Here is a 16,092-nt window from a genome sequence, read left to right as displayed (position 1 = left end):
GTTTTTAAAAGACTAGCCTAATAATATTTTTTATAAAGCATTGCAGCGAAGTCTGATCCAAATAATTTTAAAGCAATCTATGTATTTGTATATTGTAATCAGTAAACTAGTACACATGTTAAAAGAATGGCAAGCGTCTAGTATAAACAGGTGAGCATTGGGTGGCTTTGACACCATCTTAGGTTGAAATTAAAAAAAAAAAATCATTTGTTAATTTCAACTTCACGACACCAATAGTATACCCCAAAGGAACCTCCATGCCAAATATCAGCATCCTAGTACACATTAAATGAATGGCAAGCTTCTAAAAAATAACTTGCACCAAAAACTTTAATGTTGATGTGCTACAAAACAAGTGAAGTTCAAAACAGGTCAAAAATTTAAAACATTTGAAATTTTTTTTTCAACTTCACCGCATCAATAATATACCCCAAAGGAACCTCCATGCCAAATATCAGCATCCTAGTACACATATTAAATGAATGGCAAGCTTCTAAATAACTTGCACCAAAAACTTTAACATTTTCATTCTCACGCTCACGCCGAGGGTATCGCTATAGCTCTGTTCTTCGAACAGGCAAGCTAAAAATGACCAAAATCGTAACATGTAACTACTTTTAAACATTTTTAGATTACTTTTGGTCAGAGAAAGAAAATTCCCGAATCGTAACCTCAATTTTTTGCCAAAAAAGTACGAAAAAAAACACCACAAAGTATCAAACAATGCTTTACGGCACGATGTCGTAAGGTACATTTCTGCAATTTACATTACGTATCGTTGACTTCTTTCTCTGCAGTGTGATGCCATTTTCTGGAAAAAAAGTACCAAAACAGCACCAAAAAACATCTCGAGGGACCAAAAAGGACCAAAAAAAAACCACCTGCTGTTTAAATTTTGGCTCCTATTTGCTTATTTTCGATCGTACAACAAAAATACACCCGACTGGACTGTTTTGCACGGTTCAGATTATCATCGGTGTTCAGATCATAACTTTATTACTTTATGTTGCAGGTCCATGAAATTTTAACACATGATTGAGGACGTCCTTGTGAACTTGCAAAGAGTTCAATATTTGATGTAGCATTTATATGTTTCAAAATATGGTGGAAAAATGAGTCCAATTTAGTCATCTGAAAATCATCGTTTTTGCCTGTCAGAGATTGGATGTCATTTTTAAACCGAAGCAATTACAATGTTCATACATCAGTATGTCTTCGGCCCAATTTTGAGGTATATATGGATGTAGTTTCAGCTTCATACATACTTTTTAAGTGTATAAAATCACAAGTTGAAAAGCTCGGGTTACAGTTAGGGTTCGGGTTAAATTTTTTAACTTTGTAATATCAACAAAGGAAATGCATCATTTTGTGCAGCTCCATAAGGCGATTCCAACAAGCGGTCATTCGTCGGAGTGGCCCTTACAATAAATCGATTGGAGCCAATGTGTCGAAAAATTTACAGAATTTCAATCACTAATTACTCATCAAATCGAAAAATGAAGGTCAGAATCTGTTTCGACGACAAAAAAGTAACTAGCATATGGATTTCAATGTGGGAGGTTACCTTTGAAAATCACTGTTTTGCACCACTGAAAATCGGGTTATGGTTAATTTTTTTGGTGGAATCACGAAACAATTGATATCTTCGTGTGCGGAACGATGAGCTGACTTCAAAAAGTGCTCACTCGTAACTGTACGCCCTAAAATAAAACAAGCTCAGCAGAGCCAAAAAAAAAGCGATCAATCTCGATTTTTTTCAATCGATAATTACTTGCTTAATTAGCAATCAAACGGGGAAAACAACCTCAAATTCGACTCCCTCGACAAAAACTAATCCGGAAATGTATTTTACAGCACTCAAATCCGTTTAGAAATACATTTTTATTGAAATGTCTAATTTAGGCCCCAAACATATCGGAGGAGTTTTTCACTCTGCTGAGTTTACTGCATTTTTTGTGGCTCATTTCTCGGGTCAAAGTGTCAATAATTGCACCTCCTTCGTCATTAAAAAATATATACACAAGAGAATCGCATTTGCCTTCTGTTTCAGAAAATATACCAACATCTGAACTTTGTTCACCATAAAAAAAAGTTATAAGCGATAACGTTTGAGGCGATGTATATATTTTGGCGCAACCGCACAGTGTGCTGCGATGTTCCAACAAGGAAAAGCAGGAAGTACAAATAGAAAATAGTCTTCACTACCTCATCTTTGGGAAATTTTAACACATGGTAGAGGGCGTTTTTGCACTTATGTGAGTGTAACTTGAGATCCATTCAACAAAAGATGGCTGCATAAACCGCAAAAATAAATGTAGGTTTGATTCCTGATGAGATAACGCACCCAAACTTTAACACCTTCGAGGGTAACATTTGAAGTTGAGTGCTCCAAATTTGGGATTCGTACGGAGATATGAATGTGAAAAAATGAGCCAATTAAAAGGTGTTAATGAAGCAGCCAATTCCTGCCAGTGTCATCAGCCAATCAGAAACCAAGGATGCAAAAAGGGTTGCTGAGCTTCTGAGCTCTCTTCCAAAGGGAGCTTTAGGGAGCTTTTAAAGTCTCTTCCCTGATTAAAAAAAGCTCCCTCACTGTGTTTTTTTGCCCGAACCACAATGACGCGAAAAAGGGCTCTCACCGACAACACAAGAGAATTTAAAAAGTGTGAGCAAATCACTTTGGGAAATAAATAAATAAATAAATAATCACTTCGGGTCATGAATAAAAGGAAAAAAAGTTCCAGAAAGAGTTTTAAAATCACTTCCGGAAATGTTAAATACAAAATAACCACTTTCTGTCACAAAAAAATCACTTTCGGAAGTATAGAAATCAATTAGGAAAACAAATAATTAAATAAATAATTAAATTCTATCTTTGTCACACACCAACATGTCCACCAAGTTTGGTTCGAATCGGTCCACAACTTTTTGAGATATCGTGCTATATATTCTGTTAGACCCCATCTCTCAATGGTGAAGACAACTTCAAAATTTCCAGTAGTCGGCTCCGAATCCGGATCTTCACCAAAATCTAAACAATTCTTCTTTGTCCCACATCCAACATGGCCACCAAGTTTGGTCCGAATCCGTCCACAACTTTTTGAGATATCGTGCTATATATTCTGTTTGACCCCATCTCTTGGTGGTGAAGACAACTTCAAAATTTCCAGCTGTCGGCTCCGAATCCGAATCTTCACCAACATTGAATCAATTCTTCCTTTTCACACCCAAAATGTATAAATTTGGAGCACAGACAATTTGATGTATCCATGGCAACCTTTTGGAAAGGGGGTGGATTTTGCAAGTGGGATCCTTTTTCTTGCTTGTTTGTTCGTCCGCACATAACTTTCGTGTTTTTCTCCGCAACCGCCTGTCGGATTGAGAGAAAATTTTTCACCATAGTTGCAACTACTCGTGTGGAATGTTTAATGATAATTATGTCGTCATAGGTGACGTGGTTTGGCAGCCATGTTGGAAAAATGTGAAAAAAAATTGAAACTTAGCACACGGCAAGTACTCCTCATGAGGAATAAGTGTGATTTTATTATGTCATAGGTGCCTTCGTTATGACGTCATAATTGTATATGTGGAACGCTACATCTGATCAGCATGAACATTTTGGAGGGGCTGCCAGGGACAAATTACCTCGGCGGGGGGTGGGCGGAGGGCGGAGGGCCGAACAATCATCTGGGTGGCAGACAGCCGGTTATTATTTGCGGATTATGCGGTTTTGCCGTGTGAAACATAATCCGCGGCAATACTCATCATGACAGTCAGGAGGTGCGTCTGATGCATAAACGACGAATGTCATCATTGTTGGGTAGTCGATCAAGTCGAAAAAAAAAAAAATTCAAATTTTTTTTTTTGAGATTTGTTCTCCCCTTATTATCAGTATTTAAAATGGTGATTTCAGTTAATACAATGGCGATTTCGATGAAACTTGGTTGGAAGGTTCATACCATGACCTAGTTGTGTGCAAATGAGAACCGTTGCTATGGACACCACCGTTGCCTAGCAACGGGACTTTGAAATTTTTGAAAAATCATGAAAAAATTATTTTTTCGAAAATCAAAAATCGGGCCACGAGCGACTGTGGGCAGTACATTCAGCCATATTGTCAAAATTTCCAGCCGAATCCTATGAAAACTGTCGGAGAAGATAGACTTTGAATGAACCCTGGTCAAAAACAATAAAAAAACGAAGTTCTTATATCTCAGAGACTTTGAGTCAGATATACATGAAACTGGTATGGTTGGTTCATGGTATGTCCTAGTTATGTGTGATAAAGAACCGTTGCTATGGACCCCTCCGTTGCCTAGCAACGGCCGAAAAACCTCTAAATGTGGGGGTATTTTAACGAAAAAACAATCTGCAGCATTAACCCTTGAAGCTGGAATCATGAATTTTCTTGTGCTTAATTCTCAGGTCATTCCCCATCGAACAGGCCCATCGCGTCAGGTTCTCTTGGGTAGTCGACTACCGATGTCCGCCTACCGGCTTGTTTAGATATTTATCAGTATGCCGTCCTGATGAGGGCAAATAAGCCCGAAATCCAGATCGGCGGCTCCATTTCATATTTAACTGATGTTGACCATGTAATCTTTGTCTGTTTGACAGAGTCGCCGGGCTGAGGCCTATGGGTTTGAGGTGATGCTTTGGTGTAGGACTATGTCCAGTGGAGATCAAGGGAGTGCTCGTCACACTCCACATGTTTCGATTTACCCACCGATCACATCACGTGCCTTCTGGTTGAATGGTTTGCATTGGTGGGAACAATCGTCTGGGTGGCAGATGGACGGTTGTTCATTGTTCATTGCGAGGCCCAGTGAATGATTCACCGCGGCCCGTGTTGCGTTATGTTTATGTGAGAAAGTGTTCACATCGACTTTGACTTTCACCTCCAAATTAATCAAAGTCGAGGTAAGTACAGCATACGATTGGAAATATATCAAGCTGTTAGGGTCAGGGGAAGAAGAGAAACAGCTTGGGGGGAAGAAGAGAAACAGGACGACAAAACCGAGACGATGAAAGTCCAACTATCCGAGAAGGCCGAGATGGACAACACCATGACTTTGGCCAGCTGTGGAAGAAGAATGTCTTTTTGCAATGTGACGAATGGAGCATAGAATGGTTGGCGGAGGGATTGATGTTTACCCGGGTTTGTGTTTCGCATCTGCAACATCTTGTAGGTTCCGTGGTGGAAGCCCACAACAACTGCGGTGATGAATGCAAGATGGACACAAGAGATGATGTTGATGGATAAGAATGTAAGCCCAATGTTTTGGGGGGTTTTTTTCCATTTAAAGTGGACACCCACGAAAGTGGAATGCAGTGTTTACTTAATTTGTGAGAAAACAGTGGCAGACAAATATTCACACACGTCGAGGCTCGTGGAGGAGCTATTTCATCACCTATTGTAAATCGGAACCAAAACAATACCCTCAGCGATTGTTCAGTGGTTATGGAGCACACCTCAAATTTAAATGGAATAAGTGTGTACACGGTGAGGTGTGCATCTCCTAAGGAGAACCAGCAAAGGGAAAACTTCACACACGGAACGCCATCGTCTGCTGGTGTTGCACTTCGGTGGTGGGTATTTTTAGGAGCGAGACCAGTGTCCCGATGAAAGAAGGTCTGGACAAGCTGAAGAGGTCTTCGACGTCTTGCTCGACGGAGCATGGCTGCCGCCGCTGTGCAACATGTCACCACTCCTCCAAGCCCTTCGTTTGGCGATGTAGTTTTCAAGAGAAGCCAAGAGCAGGTTGAGAGAGTCCCAGATGAGTATGGATATGGCATTGAAGAGCAAGTCGACACAGCAGACACCCAAAAAGATGCACAAAAGGTTAGCTAACTGGGAAAGGACTTGACTTTGGTAACCGGCTCTCTGACAGGGAACGAGGTCGCCAAAGCCGATGGTGCTGAACGCGACAAAGCTGAAATAAAACGAGTCCAGGAAGGTCCAGCCTTCTGTACAGCTATACATGGCTGAAGCGCAACAAGAAAGCAGCAGGGCAACGAAGATGAGCTTGAGAGCGACGAAGAAGACTGATGGAGCCTCTTCTCTCAAACTGGTGCTGCTCACAGATTCATGTCGCAGAGACCAGCGGGTGACCCCGACAACGGCGGTGTCGGTGCGAGTGAACCTGAAGAGGGCATCACAGCGAGCTCGGCACAAGCAGCACTCGATCAACGAGGAAACGCGCTCCAGAAACGAGTCGATGAATAGGATGGTGGCCGAGCAACCAAAAAGACCATAGAAAATAAGAAAGACCTTCCCAGCTGTAGTTGCAGGGGTGCTCATTCCAAAATCTGCAGAAGAAAAGTTCAGGTGTGTCTGTTTGTACAAATTCTCATATAACCACAGGTTCAAATCCCACGTATACTGTACGTTTGTCCATGGTCCAATAACTAATATCATTGAAACGCATGTACAAGTACATTGAAGACCACCAGTGTGTCATGCATGAAATTCATGCACAACATCTTCAGTGATCACGAAGGTTCAGAAGTTTATCTCATTCCCTTTACAAGAAAGAAAACAGACCAGGTGTACCATAAATGGAATGACGTCATCGGCACTTCCAGAGCAGGTGCATTTCAACCTTAAAACATCGATTCCTAAAGGTTTTCTCAAAGTAACAGACCTGGTGGTGTAACGTTTGGAGCGTCCACTCTCAAGTCTGGGAGGTCGACGGTTTGAACTATCACTGAGACGCACCAAATACTTTGAGAATCCACGTAGAAATCCTAAAATGGCCCGGACAATATAATTGGCACCTTTAAGAAGTTGTTCGAAATAATTAGATTTCAAGCAGGTGATTCTGGACAGAAGAAAGAAAACTAGAGAATTGTCTGAGGAGATCAGACACAACATTGTAGCCAAGCATGGACAACCTCAAAGCTACTGGTCCATCTACAAATACCTTGATGTTCCTGTGTCCATCAGGAAGTTTAAGGCCCATGGCACTGTAGCCAACTTCCCTGGACGTGGCCGCAAGAGAAAACTTGATGGAAGATTGCAGCGAAGGATTGTTTGAATGGTGGAGGAAGCACCTCGATCAACTGCCATACAGATTCAAGCTGACCTTCAGACATGAGGTACGACAGTTTCAACTCGCACCATCCGTCGCCAACTCAATGAAAGGGGGTTCTATGGTGGGAGACCCAGGAGAACCTCACTGGAGAGAGAGAGAGAGAGAGAGAGAGAGAGAGACAGAGAGAGAGAGAGAGAGAGAGAGAGAGAGAGAGAGAGAGAGAGAGAGAGAGAGAGAGAGAGAGAGAGAGAGAGAGAGAGAGAGAGAGAGAGAGAGAGAGAGAGAGAGAGAGAGAGAGAGGTAAGAAAGCCTCGACTGGAGTTTGCCAAAACACACATGAACAAACCAAAATCCTTCTGGGAGAATGTCCTGTGGACAGATGAGTACAAACTAGACATTTTTGGTAAAGCACATCATCTCCATGTTTACAGAAAACAAAACGAACCCTTCAAAGAAAAGAACACCCTCCCTCCAATCAAACATGGAGGAGGTTCAGTGATGTTTTAGGGTTGCTGTGCTGCCTCTGGCACTGGGTACCTTGAGTGTGTGCATGACATCATGAAATCAGGAGATTACCAAGGAAGCATTTGAAGCACAATGTTCAACCCAGTGTCAGAAAGCTGGGTCTCCATTGAAGGTCATGGGTCTTGCAGCAGGACAACGACCCCAAACACACTTCAAAAAGCACCCAGGAATGGTTCAAGATAAAACACCGGACTGTTCCGAAGTAGGCAGCAATGAGTCCAGATCTAAATCCCATTGAACACCTGTGGGGAGATCTGAAAACAGCAGTTTGGAGAAGGTACCCTTCAAATCTGGGAGAACTGGAGCGGTTTGTACAAAAAGAGTGGGTCATCCTGCCAGTTGAGAGGAGTAGGAAGCTCATTCATGGCGAAAGGAAGCGCTTGACTGCATTGATTTTGTCCAAAAAGCCGTGATACCAAATATTAAGTCGAGGGTGTCAATAATTTTATCAATGCCATTTATTTTTATTTTCCGATTTAAAAGGATTTATTAAGTTCTGAATCAAAAACAAAGGTTCTGTAACATTAACAGTGAAATCAAGAATTGTGGAAACAAAATACTTTTCTCAATTTCAACACATTTTTCAAGAAAATTGCGAGTTATTTGAATAAAGTGCACAAGGGTGACAATATGTTTGGCCACGACTGTACCGTACTCTTCACAGGGCGTCGGTGTTGCCGAAGCAGTTTCTTGGCAACGGTTACACTGGGTGGTTTGCCATTGCCTTCCCAGAGTGCTCTATCCTCATTTTTTTTTAAATGCTGAGCATCAAGCGAGGAAGCAGCACGTACCATTTTTTAAAGTGTTAATGTGACTCAACCAGGGTTTGAACCACCAACCTCCCACACTCAGAGTGGGCACTCAAACCTTGATACCACCGAGTGTGGGTGGCATCCAGGGAGCTTCCAGTCTCTTATTATGATAACACGTAGGTTCCATGGCACACGTATAAACATAACCATGTCACTCCCAACCCAAGAGAGAACCGTTTCAACTTTGGCTGCAAATGGCATCAACTTTTATTGGGTTTTTATATGACAAATCATTTTTGATAAACGAGATAAAGGGAGAAAATCCCAAACTTTGGTCTCCGTCTGAGATCACTGCTCGGGAAGTTGCGGTGTGAAGCACCAAAGTGAACTCGCAAACCACCGACCCTCGAAACGTGCGGTGCCAACGAACCGCCGGTCACAACGGGGTGTCCGAGCCGTCCGGGTCTATAGCTGATTTTGTTGCAGGTCACGCAGGAAGCACCGCTACTCCTCGTGACTGATGTTGTGCTCTTGTCGGAACAACTCGAGCCGTTGACGCCATTGATGACGACGCCAGGCGTCGTCGGCCTCCCAAGCCTCGATTGCCAAGATCACGGCGATTCCGACCAGGGAGAGCAGGTAGTGCAAGACGAGTGCGCTGAGCAGGACGATACAGATACAGGTATTGTTCCAGCACGGCGGCAGCGAGTTCGTCCCAGGAAGCGTCTCACCGGCGTTATCCGGCATCGCGTCGGTTCGACCTGTGTGGAGAACACAATACGAGCATCATGGCAAGCCCAACCTGACAATACCCGTTGTAACCGACAGGTGTGTGCAAGGTGAGGAGCGATGTGTCGTGTGGATGTAAAACTCCGGTTGCACGTTGTACCCGTCACGCTGCGTCCCTCTGCAGCCACGAGCTGTCCGTTTACCGAGGTGAAGGAGGTTGTGATGACTTTCCTCTGTGTACCGGGCCTTGATCGTGCCCGGGCGAGGGGCCCGGCTTGCGGTTAATCTCGAGCTTGATGGAGAGAGAAAGAGAGAATCGCCGCATCGTTGAGGGTAACACGTCGTGACTTCGAGTAAAACGAACCCAAGAACTCAAAACATCCTCCACTTACCGAAGACGACGCTTCACGGCACAAATCGCTGCGGGCAGCAGGAAGGAAAACACGGAAATGAGGAGGAAATGAGGAGTGGCAATGGTCAATGGCAGCGAATGTCATGGCAAGCAAAGACAGGGAGGTAAAGTTGATTTTAATTTGGATTTTAATTAACTGTGTGTGTGGAAGTGTGGTTGTCGCGAGAGCGAAGGAACGGCCTGTGTGGTTGGCGTTTCTGGCTCGCGGTTTTAAAGTTATTATGATTATTTTTTGCACGTACGGCCACACACCTACGGACATGCACTAATCTATAATATGGAATAGGCAAAGCCCAGAAGCGAACGTGGAATTCTTCTTACATTCGCTTCTTAAATATATCAAATTAAACCATCTTTTTGCGATGAAAAAATAAATATTACCTCAACATTACGGTCACAACAACAACTGCACCGTCAAGAACAGGATCTCATCTGCAAAAATAAATATTACCTAAACATTACTTTCACAACAACAACTACACCGCCTACAACAAGATCTCATCTGAAAAAATAAATATTACCTTTACATTACGGTCACAACAACAACTGCACCGTCAAGAACAGGATCTCATCTGCAAAAATAAATATTACCTAAACATTACTTTCACAACAACAACTACACCGCCTACAACAGGATCTCATCTGAAAAAATAAATATTACCTCAACATTACCTTCACAACAACTACACCGTCTAGAACAGGATCTCATCTGCAAAAATAAATATTACTTTAAGATTACCTTCACAACAACAACTACACCATCTAGAACAGGATCTCATCTGCAAAAATAAATATTACCTTAAGATTACCTTCACAACAACAACTACACCGTCTAGAACAGGATCTCATCTGAAAAAATAAATACTATCTTAACATTACCTTCACAACAACAACTACACCGCCTAGAACAGGATCTCATTTAAAAAAATATATATTACCTCAACATTAAACCTCAACATTACCTTCACAACAACAACTACACCGCCTAGAACAGGATCTCATCTGAAAAAATAAATATTACCTCAACATTACGGTCACAACAACAACTGCACCGTCAAGAACAGGATCTCATCTGCAAAAATAAATATTACCTAAACATTACCTTCACAACAACAACTACACCGTCAAGAACAGATTCTCATCTGCAAAAATAAATATTACCTAAACATTACCTTCACAACAACAACTACACCGTCAAGAACAGGATCTCATCTGAAAAAATAAATATGACCTCAACATTACCTTCACAACAACAACTACACCGTCTAGAACAGGATCTCATCTGCAAAAATAAATATTACCTTAACATTACCTTCACAACAACAACTACACCGTCTAGAACAGGATCTCATCTGAAAAAAATAAATATTACCTTTACATTACCTTCACAACAACAACTGCACCGTCAAGAACAGGATCTCATCTGCAAAAATAAATATGACCTAAACATTACCTTCACAACAACAACTACACCGCCAAGAACAGGATCTCATCTGCAAAAATAAATATTACCTTAACATTACCTTCACAACAACAACTACACCGCCCAGAACAGGATCTCATCTAAAAAAAAAACCTCAACATCACCTTCACAACAACAACGACACCGCCTAGAACAGGATCTCATCTGAAAAAATTAATATTACCTCAACATTACCTTCACAACAACAACTACACCGTCTCGAACAGGATCTCATATGAAAAAATAAATACTATCTTAACATTACCTTCACAACAACAACTACACCGCCTAGAACAGGATCTCATCTAAAAAAATTAATATTACCTCAACATTACCTTCACAACAACAACTACACCGCATGGAACAGGATCTCATCTGAGAAAATAAATATTACCTCAACATTACCTTCACAACAACAACTACACCGTCTCGAACAGGATCTCATATGAAAAAATAAATACTATCTTAACATTACCTTCACAACAACAACTACACCGTCTCGAACAGGATCTCATCCGAAAAAATAAATACTAGAAGTGAATGAAGTATTCTTCTTACATTCGCTTCTGACTTTACCGACAACTTGTTGACAACTGTTTACGCAATTTCCGGTTACTTCGGCCTGGATTCGGAATCAGCGATCAAATAACGTAAATCACGATTAAAAATAATTTTTTGATGATGCGGGAGATATCTTTATTAAAATCAGTGGAGGAAATATACACCATGTCTGATATTATTTGGGTATTTCTTGTCTCCGATGATGCCTTTATCTCCCGGCATGCATCAATCCCCATGACAACAACCGGAAACAAAAAAAAACAGAAGCAAAAAAAAAAACGGAAGCAAAAGGGTAATAGCCAACGACACAGATTCACAATTGCCAGGGTATTGTGTTGTTTTTGTTGTTTCCTATTCTCTCATGTGCACGCGTTAAGTAATATTCCCAAGATAGAAATAAAACCCAATCGTGTTTATACACCGCACAGCGTTTAACAACAACCGGAAGTAAAAGGGTCATAGCTAACAACACGGATTCCAAATAACCAGGGGTATTGTGTTGTTGTTGTTGTTGTTGTTTCCTATTCTCTCACGTGCACGCGTTAAGTATGAAGCTCACTGCGTTCGCTATAATATTATTTTGTGTGTGCGTTGACACAGGATATACATCATAATTATACAGTCAAGAGATCTGGCATGAACACACACAGGGGTTTTCACAAGAAACTTTGCAGGATAAATTTATCTGCAGGTAAACAGGAACAGGTATTCTTATTTTGAGATGAACAAACACCTGAAACACACGAATTTCGTCCTTCAGTGCTCTGACTGTTACTTTTGAAACGTCTGTATATTTATTCAGTGCGTACAAGCCTTGCCGGTGTAATGGTAGACGGTGCCTGCTATACATCTGGAAGGTTGGCGGGTTCGAACCCCGGTTTAATCATCCCGAAGAGTTCCGAGATGGTATCAAAATCAAGTTTGCCGTTCGATCGTTACCTGTGCCTGGTGTTGGATTCATGGTTCGGGCGGTGGGCTTGGAATCCGAGGATCCTGACTTCAAGTTCCTGCTCGGCTGTTCAATTAATACCAGGTGGGGTTGACTGCCTGTCATCCTTCCGAGGTCGGCAAAATGAGTGCCGGCATGCTGGTATCCTGTGTCGGAGTGGTTACCTGTCCAGAATTGTCCAATAGCCAAGGAGACTGTTGAAGCAGCAGCAACGCTCTGCACAGAGTGTGGTCCCCAATGGATGGATGGATGGATGGATCCTCACCACTCAGCATTAAAATGTCGTCAAAGAGAACTCCCTGTTTTTCTTCAATCCAAGTCCCTTCTGTCTGAAATCAAGTTTATTAATTAATTTATTTATTTATTTATTTTACCAGACCCTGCTCCCAGCCAAACTGTCCGTCGCTTGTGAAAATCGAAGATTCGTCCTCAATTTCCATCCGATTGACTGGAACAATTGAAGAGGATCCGCACATCAGCTCACTCAATCCAACCACCGCCTGATTTTGAGTCATAATCAACTGCAATCGAATAATTGTTCATTCAAAGGGGTGTTTGTGCGTCAGGTGTGCATTCAGCACAATAAAAAAGAGTGATCGGAGTTTGTCGACCCTCACCGGGACTTATTCTGTGCGGTGTTCGTGTTTCTGATGTGTTGTGTAATTAATAAGAGACATAATTCGAAGTGCCACTTTAAAAAATGATAACGATAATGGAGGTAACACCGGTTAATGAGCGTATGATGAGACTAATGATTCATCACTCCGAAGGTGACATTTCCATGGTCTCTGTCTATGCTCCGACTGAGGCGAGTGGTCTCACCGTGAAGGATGCATTCAACACCACGCTCGAGTCTGTGGTTGATCAGTGTACCAGGCGAGATACACTTCTAGTCTTGGGGGATTTCATTGCATCGACTGGAACTGATAGGGATGGTTATGAGACGTGTGTTGGTCCCCATGAGTCTTGAACTGTGAACCTGAATACCACTAAGTTCCTTGACTTTATAAGAAGTCACGGACTGACGGTGGCTGGTTCATGGTTTCAGCGCCCACAAGCTCATCGCTGGACTTGGTATTCCAACGTTGGTGGTGTGGCAAAGGAGATTGACCATGTGCTCATTGATGGTGGCTGAAGGATGGTCCAGAATTGTAGGGTCTACCGGAGTGCTCAGTTCCTCAATATTGACTACAGGCTTGTTGTAGCAACTCTTATCTGAAGTTGCAACTTAAATCCAGGACAATGGTACCATCCTCGCCTCGGCTGGATGTTGGCAAGCTGGACTGCTCTGAAGTGGCCAGCACTGAGTCCAGATCCAAATGCCATTGAACACCTGTGGGGAGACCTGAAAACAGCAGTTGAGAGAAGGAACCCTTCAAATCTCAAAACCCCCAAAAAACCCAAAGAAGGAACCCAAAAAGACAATAATCCCCATAGATCCCAAAAGATCACAAAGACCCAAAATAACTTGAAGACCTAAAATTCCCCGAAGACCCACAAGATACAAAAGACCATGAGGACTCCAAAGACCTTGAGGACCCAAAGACCCAAAGGATGCAAAAGACTCCGTGGACCCCAAAACATGTCTCATCGGACATGTACCCAAAACAGGACGTCACTTCCTGACCGACTTCCGGTTCAGTGGTCGGCGCACGAGGACGACTGGGTGGCGAGCTCTCCTTCCAGTCCCTCTGAAGCTAAGTTTCAAGTCCCAAAGCGTTTTGCGTATTTTGTTATCGAGATTTGTGTCAGGGTCTGTGGAACTGTACTTATTATTTTTGTTTGGTGTTGTGTTCATAACAGTTTTAGCGGGTAGTTGAGTTAGTTTATTGAAAGAAGCAGGGCGAGGCCTTGTGATAAGTTTAGCATGAAGTTAGTTGGGGCCTTGGGAGTGTGGGGGGGGAAGAAGGTTACAAATAGAGAGCGAAGGAGAAAGGACGAGGAGTACGTAAAATGTCACAGTTGCTCAATGTGGGCCACGTCAACAATGGGGGAAGCAGAGGGTTATTATTGTTGTAGGAAGTGTGAGGAAATCGTCCACTTGAGGAAGGTTATTACCGGGTTGAAGGAATGCATCGATAATTTATAGCAAGTAGCAGAATGTGAGAAATTTGGAGATAATAGATGGTTGCGGTTGTGGACTGAGGTTGCTGAGGATATTGGAAGTGGTGACGGTGCAACGGGTGCAGGCAGTGGTGGAGGTTCAGCAATATAAATTGTTCGACATGAGGTATGGGAGACAGTTTTTGTGGTTGATGAGATTATTAAACATGCGGATTCTTCATTCTGCAGGAAGGATTGTAGACACAGGATTCTGTGTAGTTGTGAAGGAGCGGGAGTTAGGGACGTTGAAGGAAGGGTGAACGATATTGTATCGGGTTACGGCAGGAAGAAGATGGTTGTGGTTCACCTCGGTGCGAATGATGAAGGGAAAGTTTACTCAGAAGTTTTGAAAAATAGATGCAGGACATTGGGTAAGAGGCTGAAAGCAAAGGGTTGTGAAGTCATGTTTTCTGGGATCCTCCCAAGATTAGGAAACAATATAGAAATTATGAGCAGAGTAATAGACGTCAACCAATGGCTGGAAGAATGGTGTCGGGAGGAAGGTTTTACATTTAGGAAGCAGCGGGAATCATTGAAGGGACAAAGGGATTGTTTCCGGAACGATGGCCGTGTGTTAAATATAAAGGGAGCAGCAAGGTCTGTAGTGGGAATTGAGGAACGAATTCAGGATTGTTTAGGTCAGCGGAGGGTGGGGAAGCTATTAAGGAAGGAACGGATGAAGTAATTGGGATGAGTAAGGCCAGGCAGGAAAATAGGATTTCAGGAAGGGGAAAGTTAAACATATTCTATACCAATGGCAGAAGTTTCAATGATAAGATGGAAGAGCTTGAAGCCAAAGTAGATAACGAGGAGTACGATATAGTTGCAGTGAGTGAGACATGGTTTAAGGAGGAGAGTAACTGGAGGACAGGATTATAAGGCTACGAGGTGTATCGGTGTGATAGGAAGGAGAGAATAGGAGGAGTAGCAATCTGGGTAAATGAAAGCATTACATCAAGAGAAAGGGGTGACATGAAGGAAGGAATAAATGTTGAGAATTCTGTGTGGGTAGAGATTAGAGACTGTAAAAACAGTAAGATACTGGTGGGATGCTTTTACAGGTTTCTAGGTGGGAAGGAAGAGGAGGAAGGAAGAGAACATGAATAATTCAAAAGGGCATGTGGTCAGGGAAGAGTAGTGATTATGGGGGATTTTAACTCGCCAGGGAGAGATTGGGTCCAGGAACAGGGAAAGGGAAGATGAGGATGACGATTTCCTCCATTTAGTCCAGGATTGTCCTCAACTACACCCCCTCAAAAGCCTCAAACCCCTCGGTCCCAACTGTTCTTTCTCTGCCCTCCCTTCCCCAAGCCAGCTCATACCCTCCCCCTTTCTTCTTCAAGTCCTCAGCTACCCCAAACTCCAAGTACTCAACCCCAATAACAACCCACCCCCCAAGTCCGCAATCCCCACCCCCTTTCCCAACGTAACAATCTCCCTCTTCCAACTCAATGCACCCTCATCTCCAGTTCTCCGTCCTCTCTTCCCAATTGTTTCCAATTTTTTTTTCTTCCTGTTCTTAACAACGTTACACAAACATACACAGGGAATTTTGGCGCATGAGA

At 42.6% G+C, this 16,092-nt stretch overlaps 2 protein-coding genes, 1 long non-coding RNA gene and 1 pseudogene across 9 annotated transcripts in view; 1 reads left to right on the top strand and 3 right to left on the bottom strand.

Moving 5' to 3' along the window:
- The window catches only part of LOC147008025 (nucleolar transcription factor 1-like), a 129,428-nt gene that overhangs the window by 41,331 nt on the left and 72,005 nt on the right, over positions 1–16,092 (bottom strand). The window lies entirely within an intron of this gene.
- Positions 5,520–6,826, bottom strand: LOC147008030 (potassium channel subfamily K member 13-like; annotated as a pseudogene).
- Positions 7,845–16,092, bottom strand: part of LOC147008028 (uncharacterized) — a 16,580-nt gene continuing 8,332 nt past the window's right edge. For 3 of the 7 annotated variants that reach the window (XR_015053726.1, XR_015053724.1, XR_015053723.1), the window contains exons 2-4: positions 9,433–9,460; positions 9,201–9,332; positions 7,993–9,072 (exon numbers count right to left, since the gene is read on the bottom strand). Coding sequence is in view for 1 of the 7 variants with exons in the window: in XM_085865979.1 (XP_085722105.1) it covers positions 8,816–9,072; positions 9,244–9,332; positions 9,433–9,460 (374 nt within the window). In the remaining 6 variants the exon portion in view is untranslated. Of the gene's footprint in view, positions 9,073–9,200; positions 9,461–16,092 lie in introns of all 7 variants that reach the window. The other 4 variants (XM_085865979.1, XR_015053728.1, XR_015053725.1 and 1 more) reach the window with 4 other exon arrangements.
- The window catches only part of LOC147008029 (uncharacterized), a 12,292-nt gene continuing 5,658 nt past the window's right edge, over positions 9,459–16,092 (top strand). Inside the window, exon 1 of the long non-coding RNA XR_015053729.1 lies at positions 9,459–9,556. This is a non-coding gene — a long non-coding RNA (uncharacterized LOC147008029). The remainder of the gene's footprint in view (positions 9,557–16,092) is intronic.

This window comes from Eptatretus burgeri, chromosome 22 (assembly GCF_056783735.1).
Source record: "Eptatretus burgeri isolate ZD-2024b chromosome 22, Ebu_testis_v1, whole genome shotgun sequence".
NCBI lineage: Eukaryota > Metazoa > Chordata > Myxini > Myxiniformes > Myxinidae > Eptatretus > Eptatretus burgeri.
The sequence above is the reverse complement of the archived record's forward strand: the minus strand, read 5'-3'. Positions and strand labels throughout refer to the sequence as shown.